This window comes from Vulpes vulpes, chromosome 7 (assembly GCF_048418805.1).
Source record: "Vulpes vulpes isolate BD-2025 chromosome 7, VulVul3, whole genome shotgun sequence".
Taxonomy (NCBI): domain Eukaryota; kingdom Metazoa; phylum Chordata; class Mammalia; order Carnivora; family Canidae; genus Vulpes; species Vulpes vulpes.
Window position 1 is genome coordinate 121,622,273 of NC_132786.1, and position 15,893 is coordinate 121,638,165.

Here is a 15,893-nt window from a genome sequence, read left to right on the forward strand (position 1 = left end):
ATACTCAAGTTTTTCAGCGCAAGCAGCTGTCACAAGTGAGCTCTGAATGTATTTAATCAATGAACTAAGTGCCAGGTTATGGAGCCCATAAACATAAATAAACCCAGAAATTTAACTTTCTCCTTATCACAGGATTATTGATACCTAGCATGACGGATCGCACGCTGCTTGTACTAAGGCCAATGCTGGAGTCGGTCGTGTTATTAAACGTCACATCCTCCAGACTCCGCCATCCATCAGATGAGATTGCTTGGAAATGATTTGTCAGAGCTTGACTCACTGCTTTTGAAAAATCATCCCATGATGTCTGTTTGCGGATATTTAAAGCGCATATTGTGTTTTCACATTCAAAGTCATCTGAACCATAGGTGCCTGGGGGTATCTCACCCACTGAAATCCTTAAAGGTACTTTAAGAGCGTCTGTGGGAAGAATGAAAGAATTAGGAAAAAGAACCTTGATAGGAAAAATCAGCAAAACTCTTATATACAATAGGCAGATACAAACATTTTAAAAACAAAGGGTAGCTATCAAATTTCTTTAGCTGCTATTAACTGAATGCTCTTCTACTAGTAAACCTTGGTCTCTCAAACTCTTCACAGTTTCTTTGGAACCACGTTGCTTGAATTGTTTATCTTCCCTTGTATCTTTGGCCTGCTGTTGTTCACTGGCTCTTCCCTTCAGCCAGACTCTCAAGTTCTTTAAAAAAAATAAAAAATTGGGGAAAACGAGAGCGCTCTCTTGATCCCCGATTCTCTAAGCATCCCTTTCTCTTCACCTTCAACGACAACATCATGAAAAAAGGCAGGTTACAGCTGTAGAGGATAGTGGCTTCAGACTCCTACGCACGTTGGTCTGAGGCTCAGGGCCAGCCTCCCAGCAGCCACGCATACTTGGTAAATTGTCTTGATCTCTCTAGACCCCAGTTCCTTCTACAAAATGTTAGGAATGTGCTAGTAATAGTAAATTGTTGTGAAGACTAAAGGAACTCATATTGGAAATGAATTTAACACACTATTGGTTACATGGTAAATACAAGTGAGTGTTCAATAAATAGCAAATGGTGCAGTGGAGGCTTTTAAAATAATCTTTCCAATCTCTCTTGTGACACCAGCTGAGTGAGGCTCCCCAAGGTGGGCAGTGCACCATGTACTTCCATTTTCATGAATTGAATTATGTGCTCCCCAAGTCACTTGTGCTTATTCTTGAATCTTTTATATCTACTGAACTCATGACTATAATCAGCATATTAAATATTCCATATACTGATGAAATGTACTATTCCTATAAAAATGAAGTTGAACATTTTAGAAACTCTGAACAAAGGCGGTATTAAAGAAATCATCTAATGAGGTATAGATGAGACAATTACATAAAATTAGAAAAAAAAAAAACTTTGGACAGATGCTGCCTTTAGTTCGCTTTATCAATATCTGTAAGTCCTCAAACACCAGAAATCATAGATGAAGCATAAGAGGCGTGGTTTTCAAATAAGAATATATGGAATTTCACTCAGCCAAACCATACTAAAATAGAGACCTTCACTTGAAAGTTGATGAAACAAATATTTGTATGATTAAAATTAAAATTAAATGTTAAAAACGATTCCCTTCTTAAACTGGCTTTTTCTATGAACCAACTATTAGATTAGTTTCTTTTCCTTTTTTTTTTTTTTTTTAAATTTAAATGTTTTATTTATTTGAGAGAGAGTGAGGCTGACAGGGGGGAGAAGCAGAGGAAGAGAAGGGAGGGAGAAGTAGACTCCCCACCAAGCAGGGAGCCCAATGTGGGCCTTGACCCCAGGACCTCGGGATCACAACCTGAGCTGAAGGGAGACGCTTAACTGACTGAGCCACCCAGGTGGCCCTAGGTTAGTTTATTTTCCAATTATCACTCATTCTCAGCTCTCATCTTGTCAACAGCATTTGATACAACTGATCTCTCTCTGTTCTCTGATACACCCCTACAGGATTCCCTCATGCCTCACTGGTTACTCTTCAATGGTTCTTTGCTGGTCCCTCCACACTTTCCAGATTTCTTAACGGTGGAGTGTTGCAAGGCTCCTTTCTCTTACTTTTTCTGTGTTTGCTTCCTTAGTGATCTCATCCAGTCCCATGACTTTAAATATCGTCTATAAACTGCTGACTCTCAGGTTTATGCAACCAGCTCATACTCATCTCCGGAATTCCTGCTGACTTGGCATCTCCACACAGATACCCTAACAGACATCTCAAATTCATACTTCGAAAACGGAGCTCCTGATCCTCATTAGCAAAATCTGCTTCACCTTGACAGGTGATGGCCACTCCATCCTGCCAATCATTGAGTCTAGCTACCTGGGGCGGATGCACAAATTCCGCCCCACCCCACCCCCATACATCAGATTCAATCCATCAGCAAGTTCTGCTGGCTATACCTTCAGTTGTGTCCAGAGCCCCATCACCTCTCACCAATCCTAGATTGAGCTGTTGTCTCTCACTAGAAGACATCAAGGGCCTAACAAGTTTCCCTGACTTCTCCTGTGACTTCCTACAATCATTCTCAATGAAGTAGCCACAGCTACCATGAAAATGTAGAGTGGATCCTGTTACTCTGGAGCTCGAACACTGAAATGGTTATCCATGAATTCCTACCGGATTAGGCTGCCATCCCGTCTTATAACCGCTCTCCCCTTGCTCATTCTAACTTAACACTTGGCCCCCTCTAGGGCTCCTCGGACACAGCAGCATGCTCCTACTTGAGGGTCTCTGCCCACTTGATGACGGTTGGCCTGGGAAGCTCTGGGCCGAGGTGTCCACAGAGCCGCGCTGCTCACCTCCCTCAAGTGGTTGCTTCCTGTCTCACCAGGGAGGCTACCCTGACCATCATCTTAAAAACTGAACCCCATCCTCACACTCCCAATCCTCCCTAGTTGTTTCCACCGCATGTATTACCACCTCATATACCATGTAATAAATTATTTTTTATGTTTATTGTTCATTTTCTGTCTCAATGTTAGAGTATAAGTTAAAGTCGAAATACTAATAATATAGCTGGATGACTGGATGGGCTGAGAATCTTGATATCAGAAGTTGTAATGTTTTGTAGGATCTGAAACTCCATATTCCATAAACCCACAACCTTTAGAACATGTGAACCTTTTAGAACATGTGTTGAGGAGTGTATATTCTGGGAGCCGGAAGAGACCCAAAAGATCAATTATTTTCACAGGCAGGTAGGCAGGTAGGCAACTAGGCATCGAGAGAGAACTAAGTTTCCCACATTCATATGATCAGCTGATGGCAAAGTATCCCGGCATGATTCTTCATACCCTAGGAGTTTCATGTCTTAGGGAGACCATCTAAGTCAGAAGAGCAATAATTATTTAAATATTGTCTAAGGTCATTAAAATACAAAGGAGATCGAGCATTATTTGACTAGCAACTCATTCTGGAAAAAGCCAATTCTACACGGAAAAAAAATAATTACCACATTTATAATCAATAAAATGTTCTGGAGTTCGAGGGTTCAAAGAAGGCTAAGAGGAGAAGGAGAAAACTGGAGCTGCATGAGTATCTCCCCATTGTGGCAGAGGCCCCAGCAGCGCGGAGGAAGGATGAGCAAAGCTGCGAACGGCACTCACTCAGGTTCTCCAGCAGATGCTTGCAGTCATCGGTGGCGACATCATGCGCGGTCCTATTGCACTTATCTCTCCTTTCTGGCTCAAGCCCTCCGTGCTTACACAAGATTTCCAGGCAGTTCTGCAAAGGCAAGGGCTCTATTACCTCACGTCCAAATGAAAACTCAAATGAAAAATCAACTCAAACAACCTGAAAGATCAATAAACTCAAATGAAAAATCCAAGGGGAAAGTCATTTGCCTCTAACAAGCAAATCAGAAATTCTCAGCTGGAAATCGTATTTCAATTCCAGCAACCCAAATACACACATCAATCTAAACATTGGCTCAAAATGGGGAGCAAAGAGTGCTTCACTCGAATGTGAATCGCAGCATCACATGGCTCCACAGAACAGCTTCTTAGGTTTCGAGAGAAAAAAAAAAATAACTACCAAAAAACCCCCAGCTTACTAATCATTAATTAGCAACTAATCGATCACTAATCACTAATCAATATGTTACAGAGTGAAATTAAGAAAGAAACTGACTTCAGCAGAGTATCCTTTTACGGCATCCTGGCAATATAAAGCAAAAGGACTTCTGCTACGCCCGCTGCTCCTTGCTGTCCTCTGGACGACGAACTGTTTTCCTGCTCACGTAAGCGCAGGGCTCCAGTTTTAACAATTCTGTCTCAGAGTCCCCACGATCACATTTATATTTGGGATCATCTACTGTCCTATTTTTTTTTATTTGAACAATATGAACGTCATGTTGACTGAGTTTTTAGAAAAATAGTCCCAGTTGATGTTCTATGTCCTCTCTCTCTCTTTTTTTTTTTTTTTAAAGCTTTTTCTTCTTGTATGTTGCTTCAGGAAATCCCCATCAAAAAAGTTACAGTAACCTATGAACTGAAAACTCTTAAGTTCTCCAAATTTTTTTCATAAAAAATTAGTAGAAGACAACATATGTATAAACATTTTCAAGTAAGTAACTGCGTGGCGGGATAGAACATCAGGATATTCGCCAAGGACCTGCGCTAGATCAACTTTTACTACTTCATGATTTATGTTCCGACTTCTCGCCAGAATAAGCACAAAACTGAAGAGACCAGAAACCATTAAAGGAACTAACAAGCAGACAAGCAACGTCCTTCTCATCTCTGCCCTACACACACAGACACACAGGCTTTGGGTTGACTTCACTTCTAACAACAGTAAACCAGGTAGTCTGAAAATCTTCCTCTAATCTTGCCAGAAAACATCCTCCTTTTCTGTTTTGTAAAACACAGAAACGTACTTTTCCCCCGTTTTTATGTAGATATTTTTATCGTCATATACTATCCTCATAGAAAAGCTCACAAAGAAGCTTGAAAAAGTCTCACAAAGTGAACACAACCATGTAAGGAGCCCTCTGGAAGCCTCCTGTACATTTTGTCCCTGTCACTAGCCCCGTCCCTTCCCCCCACAGATAATTACTGTGATGATTTCTAAGACCAGTTTGGTTTAACCCGTTTATCGACTTAGTATAAATGCAATCATATTGCAGTTTCATGTTTATATTTGGCTTTTCATTCAACAGAATGTCTATAAAATTCATCTATATGTTAGGACTAATCACGATTTATCTTTTAAAAAAAAAAAAAAAAAAGCACTGTGGGACGCCTGGGTGGCTCAGTGGTTTGGCGCCTGCCTTTGGCCCAGGGCGTGATCCTGAAGACCGGGGATCGAGTCCTGCGTTGGGCTCCCTGCATGGAACCAGCTTCTCTCTCTCTCTCTCTCTCTCTCTCTGCCTCTCTGTGTCTCTCGTGAATAAATAAAAAATAAAATCTCCAAAAAATAAAAGGCACTGTGTGGTATTCCATGTGTGGTATATATCAATACATCGTAATTTCCTTATCCGTTCTCTTGTTAATGCACATTGGGTTCTACTACGGACATTCTAGTATGCGTCCTTTGATGGACACGTGTGCACATTTCTATTGGGTGTTATGTACAGAGCTGGCTGGCCTGCTGGGTCACAGGCTATGGGTATGTTGTTTCAGGTCAGTATATACTGCAAAGAGCTTTCAGAAGTAGTTGTACCAATTTCCACCCCCACCAGGAGTATACGTGAGTTCCAGTTGCTTCCTATTGCCCCCAAAACAGACTTTATACATGAGTTCATAAGGAAGTGAAGGAAATCTCTAATGGTCAAAAAGAAAGAAAGAAAGCTAAAACCTCCCATTAAGTGAAATCCGAACAGGAAGCCAGCACTGGTGTGAGGGCAAAGCTGATGTAGGGAATCTTTTCAGATGCTGGGGGGATGGGAGGCTAGGTCTTTGGAGACCCCAAAATGGAGCAGCTGGACCAGAGGTCTAGAGGGAACTGATTAGAACTTTGGTTTCTCGCTGTGCCTTCTCAGGTTGGAGGGATCTCTCTAACATGTGTAATCACAGTCTATAGGGGTTCAAATTTAAAAATGCCCAAAGCCAAAAATGAACTGAAAACAAAGCCAAAGATATAAAGAACAGTCCTTATCAAATTGTTATGATGAATTTGTATAATACCAATAAATGCATTAGGTAGTAAATGAGAAATTCAGAAATGCTGATTTAGAAATGAACTTTAATGGGAAATCGAATAGAATGCAACTGGAGCAGTAAACTTTGTGAATTCCCAGAGAAGAGAGAAAAATAACACATTTTTATGCAAGTTAGTACTTGCAGCAAAAGCAGGTAAGAGCCAAAGCAGACCTGGATCCTCATTCTGCCAATGCCAATATAAATGGTTTTATCGATGACTTTTGGTAAATCATTTAACATTTTTGTTTCGGTTTCCTTATCTTTGTTCAAATATCTGTATTTTTAGGGTTGTTAAATGAAAAGATGCATAAAAACGTTCATATTCTTAGCATATACCGAGAATTAGTTGTTATCATTAAAATCAACAAAATCGCCAACTGGAAAGTAGCCCAGATATTCAATTAAGTGGTGACGAATTACAGCACGTCAACAAATGTCCGAGATCTCAACATAATTCTAGGTGATGTTACTTCACAGTTACAAACAGAAATGATAAAAGATGAAATGCAAATCTGCAAGATTCTTTTACCTTTGACCTTCAAAGTGGGGTGTATATGATCTTTATTATACTCAGCTAGGTCAGCTGGGACTAATATAAGCAGTGACTTTCTCTATAAGGAAGCAAGCAATGTCGGTCCCCTGGAGGCTAGCATGACAACACAAATCCAAACCCACTACAGGTGTGAATTCTACGCCATGCTGGACTCTCTGCGGAACACGGTGAAGTTCAAAACCTCCACCCAACTGACACTCAACAAGCACAGCTACTGGAGCGCATACTGAGTGCCGGGCTATAGTTCTGACACTTTGCAAGCATTTGGTGCCCATCAATCCCCACAACTTTAAGAAAGAAGGACTAAGCCGTCTGCCAGGTCCTCTGTTAGAACTGAGGGTTGTGACGATGAGTAAGGTAACAGTTGTTACTTCTTAGGGAGGAACGCAAAGTGTAGTAGAGACATGGGCAAAATGGAGCTGAAGTGAGGTCCATGGTTGTGCGAGGTTGGAAGAGGAGGGAAAGGTAGAGAGAGGAATCAAAGCTCTCTCCTCAATGGGAGGGGTTTGTGAAGAGGATAAATGCTGTGATGCCTCTCACTGTTTCTGGAATTGGTTCCCAGGGGTCCTGAACCAGGCAGGGTGTCCTACCCAAGTGATGTAGAGCAAGAGACCTGGACGACTGGGTTTAAACCAAAGTCCTATTAATTATGACAGACACACCTCCATTGTAACAGACACTGCAACAGACAGTGGTTTAAGCTTTCACTTCCGTTCACATCCCACTCACCAGAGCTTAGGTAGGTGATCTCACCACCTGCAAAGAGGCTGGAGAATGTGGTCTTCACTCTGAGTGGTCATGGGCCCAGAACTCAGCAGAATCCATTATTACAGAGGAAGGGGAGGAGCGATGTGGAGGGTCAGTGACCCACCTCTGCCATGGTCCTTTAAGGAGAGCAGAGAAGCAAGGTAGAAGTGCCAGGAAGACGAAGGAGAAACCCCGAGTCCAGAGAACTACATACAAGGGCAAAGTCAGGACAGGGAGTGGAGAGTCCAACACTGGGCGGAGGCGGGTAGGGTGAAAGCAGGCTGCAAACATGCAGGACGGGCCAGCACCGGTGCAGGGCACGCCCCGGGGGCTGGGGGGTGCCCGCTGTATTGCAGGCCAGACAGAGGGAGGCTGTTAAGGTGAGAAATAATGGCATAAGCAATGAGGTAGATTTAGGGGTGAGGGGCCGAAGACAGGGAGAGCTGGAGTTAGCTGTGAAGGGCTGAGCTCTAGGGTTGGCATGAAGGTATGTTTTGTGCAGGCGTGAGGATATGTTCAGGTAGCAAAGTGCCTGATTCTGAGGACCAACCGGTGCGTTCGGAAGGTGTGCTGGAAAGGAAGGTGATAGGAAGGAGCGGCAGCCGTCCATTCACTCATCAGTTCAGCCAACAGTACTCGCCGGCCAGAGACTCTGCTGGACACAGGACATATGAAGATGGAAAATTGATTTTTTTGGAGGAGATGGAAAGAGAGACAGGCATGCAAACAATGAAAGCATAAGCGCTCTAAGTGAAGTGTGGAGAGGGCCCTGGGAACATCTTACTTCTGGAAGCCAAGACTTAAGTTGAGATGTTTTCCAGGCAAGGAAGAAGGGTCAGGATGGGAGGAGAGGCCGTCTGAGGTAACGGGAACACAGACGCAATGACAGGGAGAGAAGGGAGAGCAAAGGATGTTCACACAGCAGCCAGCAGTGCCTGCTTACAGCACAGAGCGCATTGCGGGAGGAGACAGGAAGTGTGCTTGTGGAGGTAAACTGAGTCCAGATCAAGAAGGGACTTGTCTGTCACCATACAGGTCTGGCACTTATCCTCGAAGTGACAGCCCCTGGAAAAGATGCTAAGCAGGGAAATTACATGACCAAGTCCCCCCGCCTGAAAGGCCCGTCTCGGAGTGGGCTACGGGAGCAGAGGGTCTGCAGATGAGGAGACTTGCTGACCCCGCAGAGATCTGGGCAGCAGACAAGGACGACCCCCCGAGGGCAGTGCCCACGAGACATGGAGGGGGCAACATATTCATAATTCACATGCAAAGGAATAAAATCTAGAGTTGGACCAGTCATCTGAATTTGGTAAGTGGGGAAGAGGAGCAAATAAACGCAACGGCCAGGTGCTGGTACTGGATGAAGAGAGGACGAGGGATTGCAGCAGCCTGGCTGAGGAGCACCAACACAGGAGGCCGAGGGTGCAGCCGCGTGGAGCTGTCTGACCACCAGTGGGCTTACCAGAGCATGGCCCAAACTGGTACACTTCGAAGGGTGACAGGGGGGGCTCTTAGTAATTCCACTGGGATGACAGGCATCGAGGATGACCGTAGCGGGCAGAGGAACTCTGCTAGCAGGGTCTTCAAGAAGACGCCGTGTAAACCCTCCCGAGTAGCACCTTCCTGGACAGCCTCAGGAGATGGTTAGGTAGGGCTAGAGGCAACACACTGGAACCTCTATAGATTATAAACTGGGGATCAGTATGGTCACTCAAAGGAAAAAGTACAGAGTGCAAGGAGGGAAAGGATCAAAACCCAGATCCATGAAAGCTGTTAGTGGGAAGCAAGGAGAGTCCGTGTCTTGGGTGAGGGGTAGAGCGGGGCTCTGGTTGGCTAGGTCTAGATTAGAATCCTTCAGAATCCTGTTAATCACTGCTGCTCAGATTAAGCAAGGATGCAATAATACTCTTCACTGAATATTCTGGAATAAGTGTTAAAAAAAAATAGCCTTCCCTTTGTTTGCTAACAGCTGACGTCAGTCTGGCCTTTTCAAAGATAATTTTATAAATAAACATTAAGGGGGGAAAGAAAGGGAATAATTGTGGAGAACCCACAGCACAAAAACAGATTCCAAAGAGCAGATTTCTATTTATCATGATTAACATCCAGTTCCAAAGAGTTGGGCCGACTGCTAGGTATCTTATCTTTGTCCTCTCCCAGCCAGTTACCCAACTCCGCGTGACAAGGAAGAAATTTAGTGACTCCCAATCACCTTATTCTTTGCAGCCCTGACCCAGGGAAAGGAAATCTAAATCTCGGGGCCCCTCGTGGGCCTCCATACTTAGACACACCCCCTTCTCCGGACCATCCAGTCAGGGTGGATGCTGCTGCGTGAGGGGAAGTGCCTGATACCCCCTGGATAAAAGACAAGAATGTATGGGCACACCCCGATCCCAGCACAATGCAGAATGGCCTAAAGACGGTACGGAGAGGGCCATGCCTCATCAGAGGGCAGGGGGCCTGCCCAGGGAGGATGACCTCTAGGATGCTGGAAATAAATGTCTGGGAGACAGGTAAAAAGCCAGCTGTGCAGATCTGGGTTTGGGACGGATTACTGCAGAAACCACAGGTAGAGCTGAAAGACCGGATAAGCTCTTAAAAAACAGGACCGGCCAACTGTAAGTGGAGCATGGGAGTTGCTCGTGGTTAAACAAAAGAGAAAAAAAACCCAGAAAAACCAAGAGAAAGCCTGGTCATTGTATTTGGAGGGGAAGTGAGGGTGAGGCAGGGGTCTGAAAGCGGAGGAAGGTGTGTGAAGTAGCCCACCCGTTAACCCAGAGATACTGCGTAAGAGCCTGAGCGACGGGCCACCAGCTTCGGTCACACGCATAAGCTAGAACCATAAGCGAGCCCTGCAGCCAGACACACACACTCTCCTCCAAAATAAAGAGTCCCTTTGTACGAGAGCTTCAACAACAGAGATATCAAATTCAGATAATCTCCCTAGTGTTTCTGCCGCACAAACCCGACATGTCAAAGGTCTCGTGACACAACAGGGTTTCATGAAGGAACTCTTCTATTGACATTGCGACGAAAACAAAGGTTTATGCTCAATGATTAGTCACAGGCCTGCTTTAGAGACGCACTCCATCACCAAACACTCAGTGGTGACCTGCGTAAATGGCTTAACCATTGGGAGAAAGACCAGGGCCTGAAGTGGGAAAAGCACTGGTTTGGGAACCTGATCTTCCGTGAACGGGCCTTGGGGAATTAATTACACTATTTTCTGAGACTCGATTTTTTTTCATCTACTAAATGAGGAGGTTGGTCCGGATGAGCTATATATCCCTTCGAGCCCTGAAATCCCACAATTCTTTATTGAAAAATATGTGGACACTGGAGTAATGATGTACCTGCTACCTTACGTAGACTGGACACATACATGCTGCTGGGCAGAAACATTCACTTCTTAAGCTCAGCTTGTGGTCAGAGTAGAATAGAATCTTTCACCTACACAACGATTAATTCAGAATTGCAATTAGTTTTTTCAGGAAATTAGTCTTCGGGCCTCAGTTGTAAAACGGATCCCCTCTCTGGAGAAGTATCTCAACCAGGATACGAACGCTGCATTAGGCAAATGGTGCAGAAGAACCTTCCAATGCCTCTGACTAGGAAGGAAGGCGGCGTGGTACAGTGTGAAGATAACGAAATCAGGCAATCTGGGCTTCATTCCCGACTTCTCTCTATTACTCCCTCCAGGGTTTAAATGTCCTAATCATAAAATGAAGAAGCTAGACTAGAAGATGAAGTATCCATTCCGGGGCTTAAAAAAAAATCTATTATTTTAATCTATGATTTTACTCGGCAGGGTGCCAATGTTGTCAGTCATGATCACTTTTTAAAAATCTCTCTTTTCTCGTTCAAGATGTATCTTATGCCCTTAAAAAAACAATACAGGGAGAGTCATATTCTATGAGAGAAAGTGGTCATACTTCCCTTTACTCAGCAATGACAGAGCATCTACTTGTTCCCGGGGCCTGAGGATCCATGAAGACGGCATCCTTGATTACAAAGAGCTCCAGGACTAATAAGGAGCTCATAATTAAGGAGCCAAGCAACAACACAAGTGCCCCACACTGCAGGGTGACTCACCCGGGGAGTGGTTTCTCGCTCTGCTTTGCAGAAGAGGTTCGCAGCTGAACATTCTAGATCAGGGATGCTCAGGTTTTCTTTTGTTGTTGTTACTATCGTTTGGCTCCAGGCTGAGTATGTATACAACCCACTCCCATCAGTAACATCTTGCACTATACTCAGAGATTTTCTTGAGGGGGTAGCAGTAGGTTGAAAACAACCTCTTCAATGCACCTTTCTACCATCAAATTAAAATTCACGGTCTTAGATTAACTGTGCATTTTTAAATGCAAACTTTTCACAGTTTGCATCTCTGTCTCCTAAAAACCTGTATGTCACACGTGTTGCATCCCATTCAAATCAAGACGTGTGTTTTAGGTTCAGAAGATTTTTGTACCTTTTTGTTAAAGGGTAAAACGGGAGCAAACTACTAACAAGTAATAGCTCCACACTGAACTAAATCATGCCTTGGTCTCATTAAAAAAAAAAAAGTTCAAAATGAGCAGCTTTTGTTCTAGATCATAATAACAAGAAGTTACCCAAGCAGGAGCTCCAAATGCAATTTCTAGCTATTCCCAGATATCTCCATCTGGATGAACATCTCAGCACTTAAATCCAGCAGGTCTAAACCCACGTTCTATCTTCTTGATCACAATGACGCCTCTTCTATTCTCTTTCTGGAAACATCCCTGTTCCCCTTCCCGTCAGCTCCCTCTTTTCCTGCATCTAATCTGTCTTCAACCTGTGGATACTTCTGGTCCGTAACGTCTCTCATTATTTCTCCCACTCTCTTCATCTTTCACCTGGTCTCTCTCCCGGCCAATATTTTTTTCATAACCCCCAACCTTCTGTTTGTTACTTCTAAATTAATCATTCAAACTATAGAGCTGATTATTTTGCTCCCTTGTACAAAACCTTTTGGTGGCTTTAGTCTGACCAGAAAATAAAGTCCCAACTCTTTAAAATGTCACTGAAGCTCATGTCATGTTCTGAGACCCCAGACTCATCTTATTTCTCACGACCCCTCATCAGCACAGCCAATGCTGAAGGCCACCTCCCTATTTCCAGTCTCTGTTTCTGCTGCTCTCCAATCTGAACTACTCTCCAATCCCAGTGATGAGCGGCAAATTTAATCCACCTTGCAAGGCCAAGATCACTTCCACTGACTCCAGAAATAGCCACTTCTAAGCCTAATATCCCTATGACTCTGCTCCCTGAAATATGTGCATTAAAAAAAAAAATCATAAAATTTGCATTTTTATACTGTTCCAACCACAATTCTGTTACCCTTGTTTTAATTTGCTGGGCTCTCTTATCCTACTCTTGTCTTGTATCCTGTACTCTTGCCACGAAACTAGGAGTTAGCTGATGGCATAAACGATTCCTGAGAATGTGAGCTTTTACAGTGTCTTGTGCTCAGAAGCATCCTAATAGCTTTTTATTGCTAAACCAATCAAAACAGAAAAAAAGTGTGAGTGAATGGCCGACTGTTTCTGTAATAATCAGAATCATTTTCTACTCTAACTGGTGAGTGAAATCTTGAGCTCCCTCTTACCTACCAGTAAAATACACAGGAAGGGTATAAGTGAGGCAGTTCAGAGGTGAGGGCTTTTGAAGAATCCTGGCTCTCCCTCTAACCAGTAGCATGGCCTTGGTCCTTGAATCAAACAATCCAGTAGACTAAGTCAACACCAAACTCTTTCTCCTGATTTTACATGGGATTTTAAAAAAATGTCTGAAATTACACCCACATTTGTTAACAAACTCCAAGTATGATTGTTATAAGAAGTCTCAGGGCGCCTGGGTGGCTCAGTCAGTTAAGCATCTGACTTCAGCTGGGGTCATGATCTCGGGGGGCCTGGGACGGAATTGCACGGAAAGTCTACGTTTCCCTCCCCTGGCTTGTGCACATTCTCTTACCCTCTTTCTCTCTCAAATAAATCTTAAACAACAACAACAACAACAACAACAAGGAAGTCTCATATATGGTTAACTGCAAATACTACCGGACAGGAAAAAAGTCAGTTCATATTGGTAGCTGATCGTCTCCTGCAATGGTATCCCTCAGTCTCGAGCCATTCTGTTGAAATCTACTCAGCCAATAGCACACAATTTTGTCATCATCAAATTACAGCTGTGTAGTCGCCCTAGCTGCTACCAGACACACCTTAAAACCTTTCGAAGCAGCAATATGGGCAGCGGTCCAGCCTTCTCTGTCAGCGTGGTTAACGAGGTCTGCAGGAACCACAGGCTTGGGTGTGCCGTCAGGACTCTCTTCGCCTTCATCCAAGCCAAAGACACCGGACTCGGGTTCTTCCTCATGCAAAGAGTTCCCGCTAGCTGGTGTTCTATGGTACATGAGAAGCTTGAGGCTGTCCACGTTACCAGTGTCCACAGCTGCGTGAACCGGTGTCCAGCCATCCTGAAGATAAAATGACCAGGAGGAAAGGGTTGATTACAACATTAATGTTGAGAACAGTGTTATTTAAAGTTCACCTCTAAACGTTCTTGGGCATGAACCACTGAGCTCGGAGAAGCAGGCATTCCAATCCTGAATATCACTGATGAGCTGAGTCAAGTTCTCTGACCTCTGCCAATTACCATATTTCCCATTTGCTATGACTCATGTTTGCTGTTTTGTAGGAATTTCCACTCAACAGTCAACCACTTGGAGTTTAATTTAACAATACAAAAGAGAATGAACATTAGCATACAGATTTTTCAAAATTTATATCCAATTACAGTATTATTAGTAATGTACTAAATGAAGGCTACTATAAGCTAGTTTTGCTTATAGGGCAGAGTCTTAACTGGTGATCTTAAAATTTTGTGCCAATGATTCCCAAAGGAAAAAATTTAAATAATAGGGAAAAGGTAGACATACAGGAAAAGCAAGGCCAAATAACTTCGTGAGATGTCTGTGGGCCATTATTGAGGGTTCTGTGTAAGCTTAGAAAATGTCCCAACTAAAATTATTAGGCCCATTCTCTAGAATATATTCCTGTGAGGCCTTCCTCATTCACTTAACTGGCTGCTAGAGTAAACTCAGTGGTTCTCAGGTGTGGTCACCAGGCCAGCAGCCGCAGCGTCACCTGGGAACTCGTTAGAAATGAAGGTCGTTGAGCCTCCACCCAGACCTACTGAATGAGAAACTCTGGAGGGAGACCCAGCAATCTGTGCTTTAACCAGTGATTCGGACACAACCGAAGTCTGACAAGCACTTTTCCAGGGAAAATCTTGGTCCCCTTTCCATCTCTCAAGGGTCTTCCTTCCACGCAGGCACCAGTCTTTACTACATTTTTAAGACTTTCATAGAAGAACAGAATTATTTTGGTGATTTGTGATTTTGACTTGTTGCCCTCACCTTTATTTTCTTTTTGGCCTATTTTTTTCATGTGGTATTTCATATTGCTCTATTAAATATCTCTCAGTGAGCTAGAGAACACTTTTTTTTTTTTTTAACAATAGGGTAGAGGATAAGGAGAAAGACAGTAAGTGGTAACAATGTACACTTAGTGAGTTATCTGATTATTTGCTAAAGCCATCTCTTGAGGAGGATTTTTCTCTGGTTCTATACTTCATTCCAATGAAGTCAACTTGGCTAAGACAAGGCTGTGGCTGGGCGGTAAATGGAATACCTTATAGTCCTTGGGCATACTCCAGCTAGTAAAGCATTTCATGGCTTACTCTTCGTTGGGCTGTGGATGCCCTTACTTGGGCAAGCCTTGATTTGGCACAGAGTGTAAGCGCTCCTGACCTTCCCTAGTCAAATCTCTCAACTTGTTTCCTAATTCTTATGTTACAAAGACAATCTAATCATTTCTGAAAAACTTTCAATTTCCCATTCCCCCTTTGATTTCTTATTAAAAGACCTAAAAAATAATTATTCCCTTAAGTTTCTCTATCAATTATACTGTTTCTCTCTGTACTTGGGAGACTCTCTACTCCTTATGATTTTGTTCAGTCCATCAACAGGTAGCTTGAGAGCATGGACTTCTGTGTTCTCTAACTTACAGGATGTGACTTAATTTTTTATTTTTATGCTGCACTACTTATTTTTTTTATTCAGTTTGGTTATGTAAAATTTACTCATTTTTCACATATAAGGTGGAATTTTATATTAAATATGTGTAATACCACAGATTTCTTAGATCAACTATATAAAATAATATGAATAAATGTACCACTGGGCTATTTTCTCAGGTTTTCAAAAAATGAGTAAAAAGCTTTTTCTTTTTTTGTTTTTGTTTTTATTTTTTTTAAAAAAAGCTCTAGCAATAGAACTCAATGGAAAATATTTATCCTGGCTTATATCCCTGGTTATAACATTAATTGTTGGTTCTATTTTGGTAAATTATTTAAGAAAA

General features: G+C 43.0%; 1 protein-coding gene across 4 annotated transcripts in view; it reads right to left on the minus strand.

The window, feature by feature from the left end:
• Nucleotides 1-15,893, minus strand: part of CTTNBP2 (cortactin binding protein 2) — a 142,752-nt gene that overhangs the window by 41,460 nt on the left and 85,399 nt on the right. For all 4 annotated transcript variants that reach the window (XM_072764893.1, XM_072764894.1, XM_026012144.2 and 1 more), the window contains 3 exons: nt 13,694-13,948; nt 3,621-3,738; nt 145-420 (listed from right to left, as the gene is read on the minus strand). In XM_072764893.1, the coding sequence (XP_072620994.1) occupies nt 145-420; nt 3,621-3,738; nt 13,694-13,948 (649 nt within the window). The remainder of the gene's footprint in view (nt 1-144; nt 421-3,620; nt 3,739-13,693; nt 13,949-15,893) is intronic.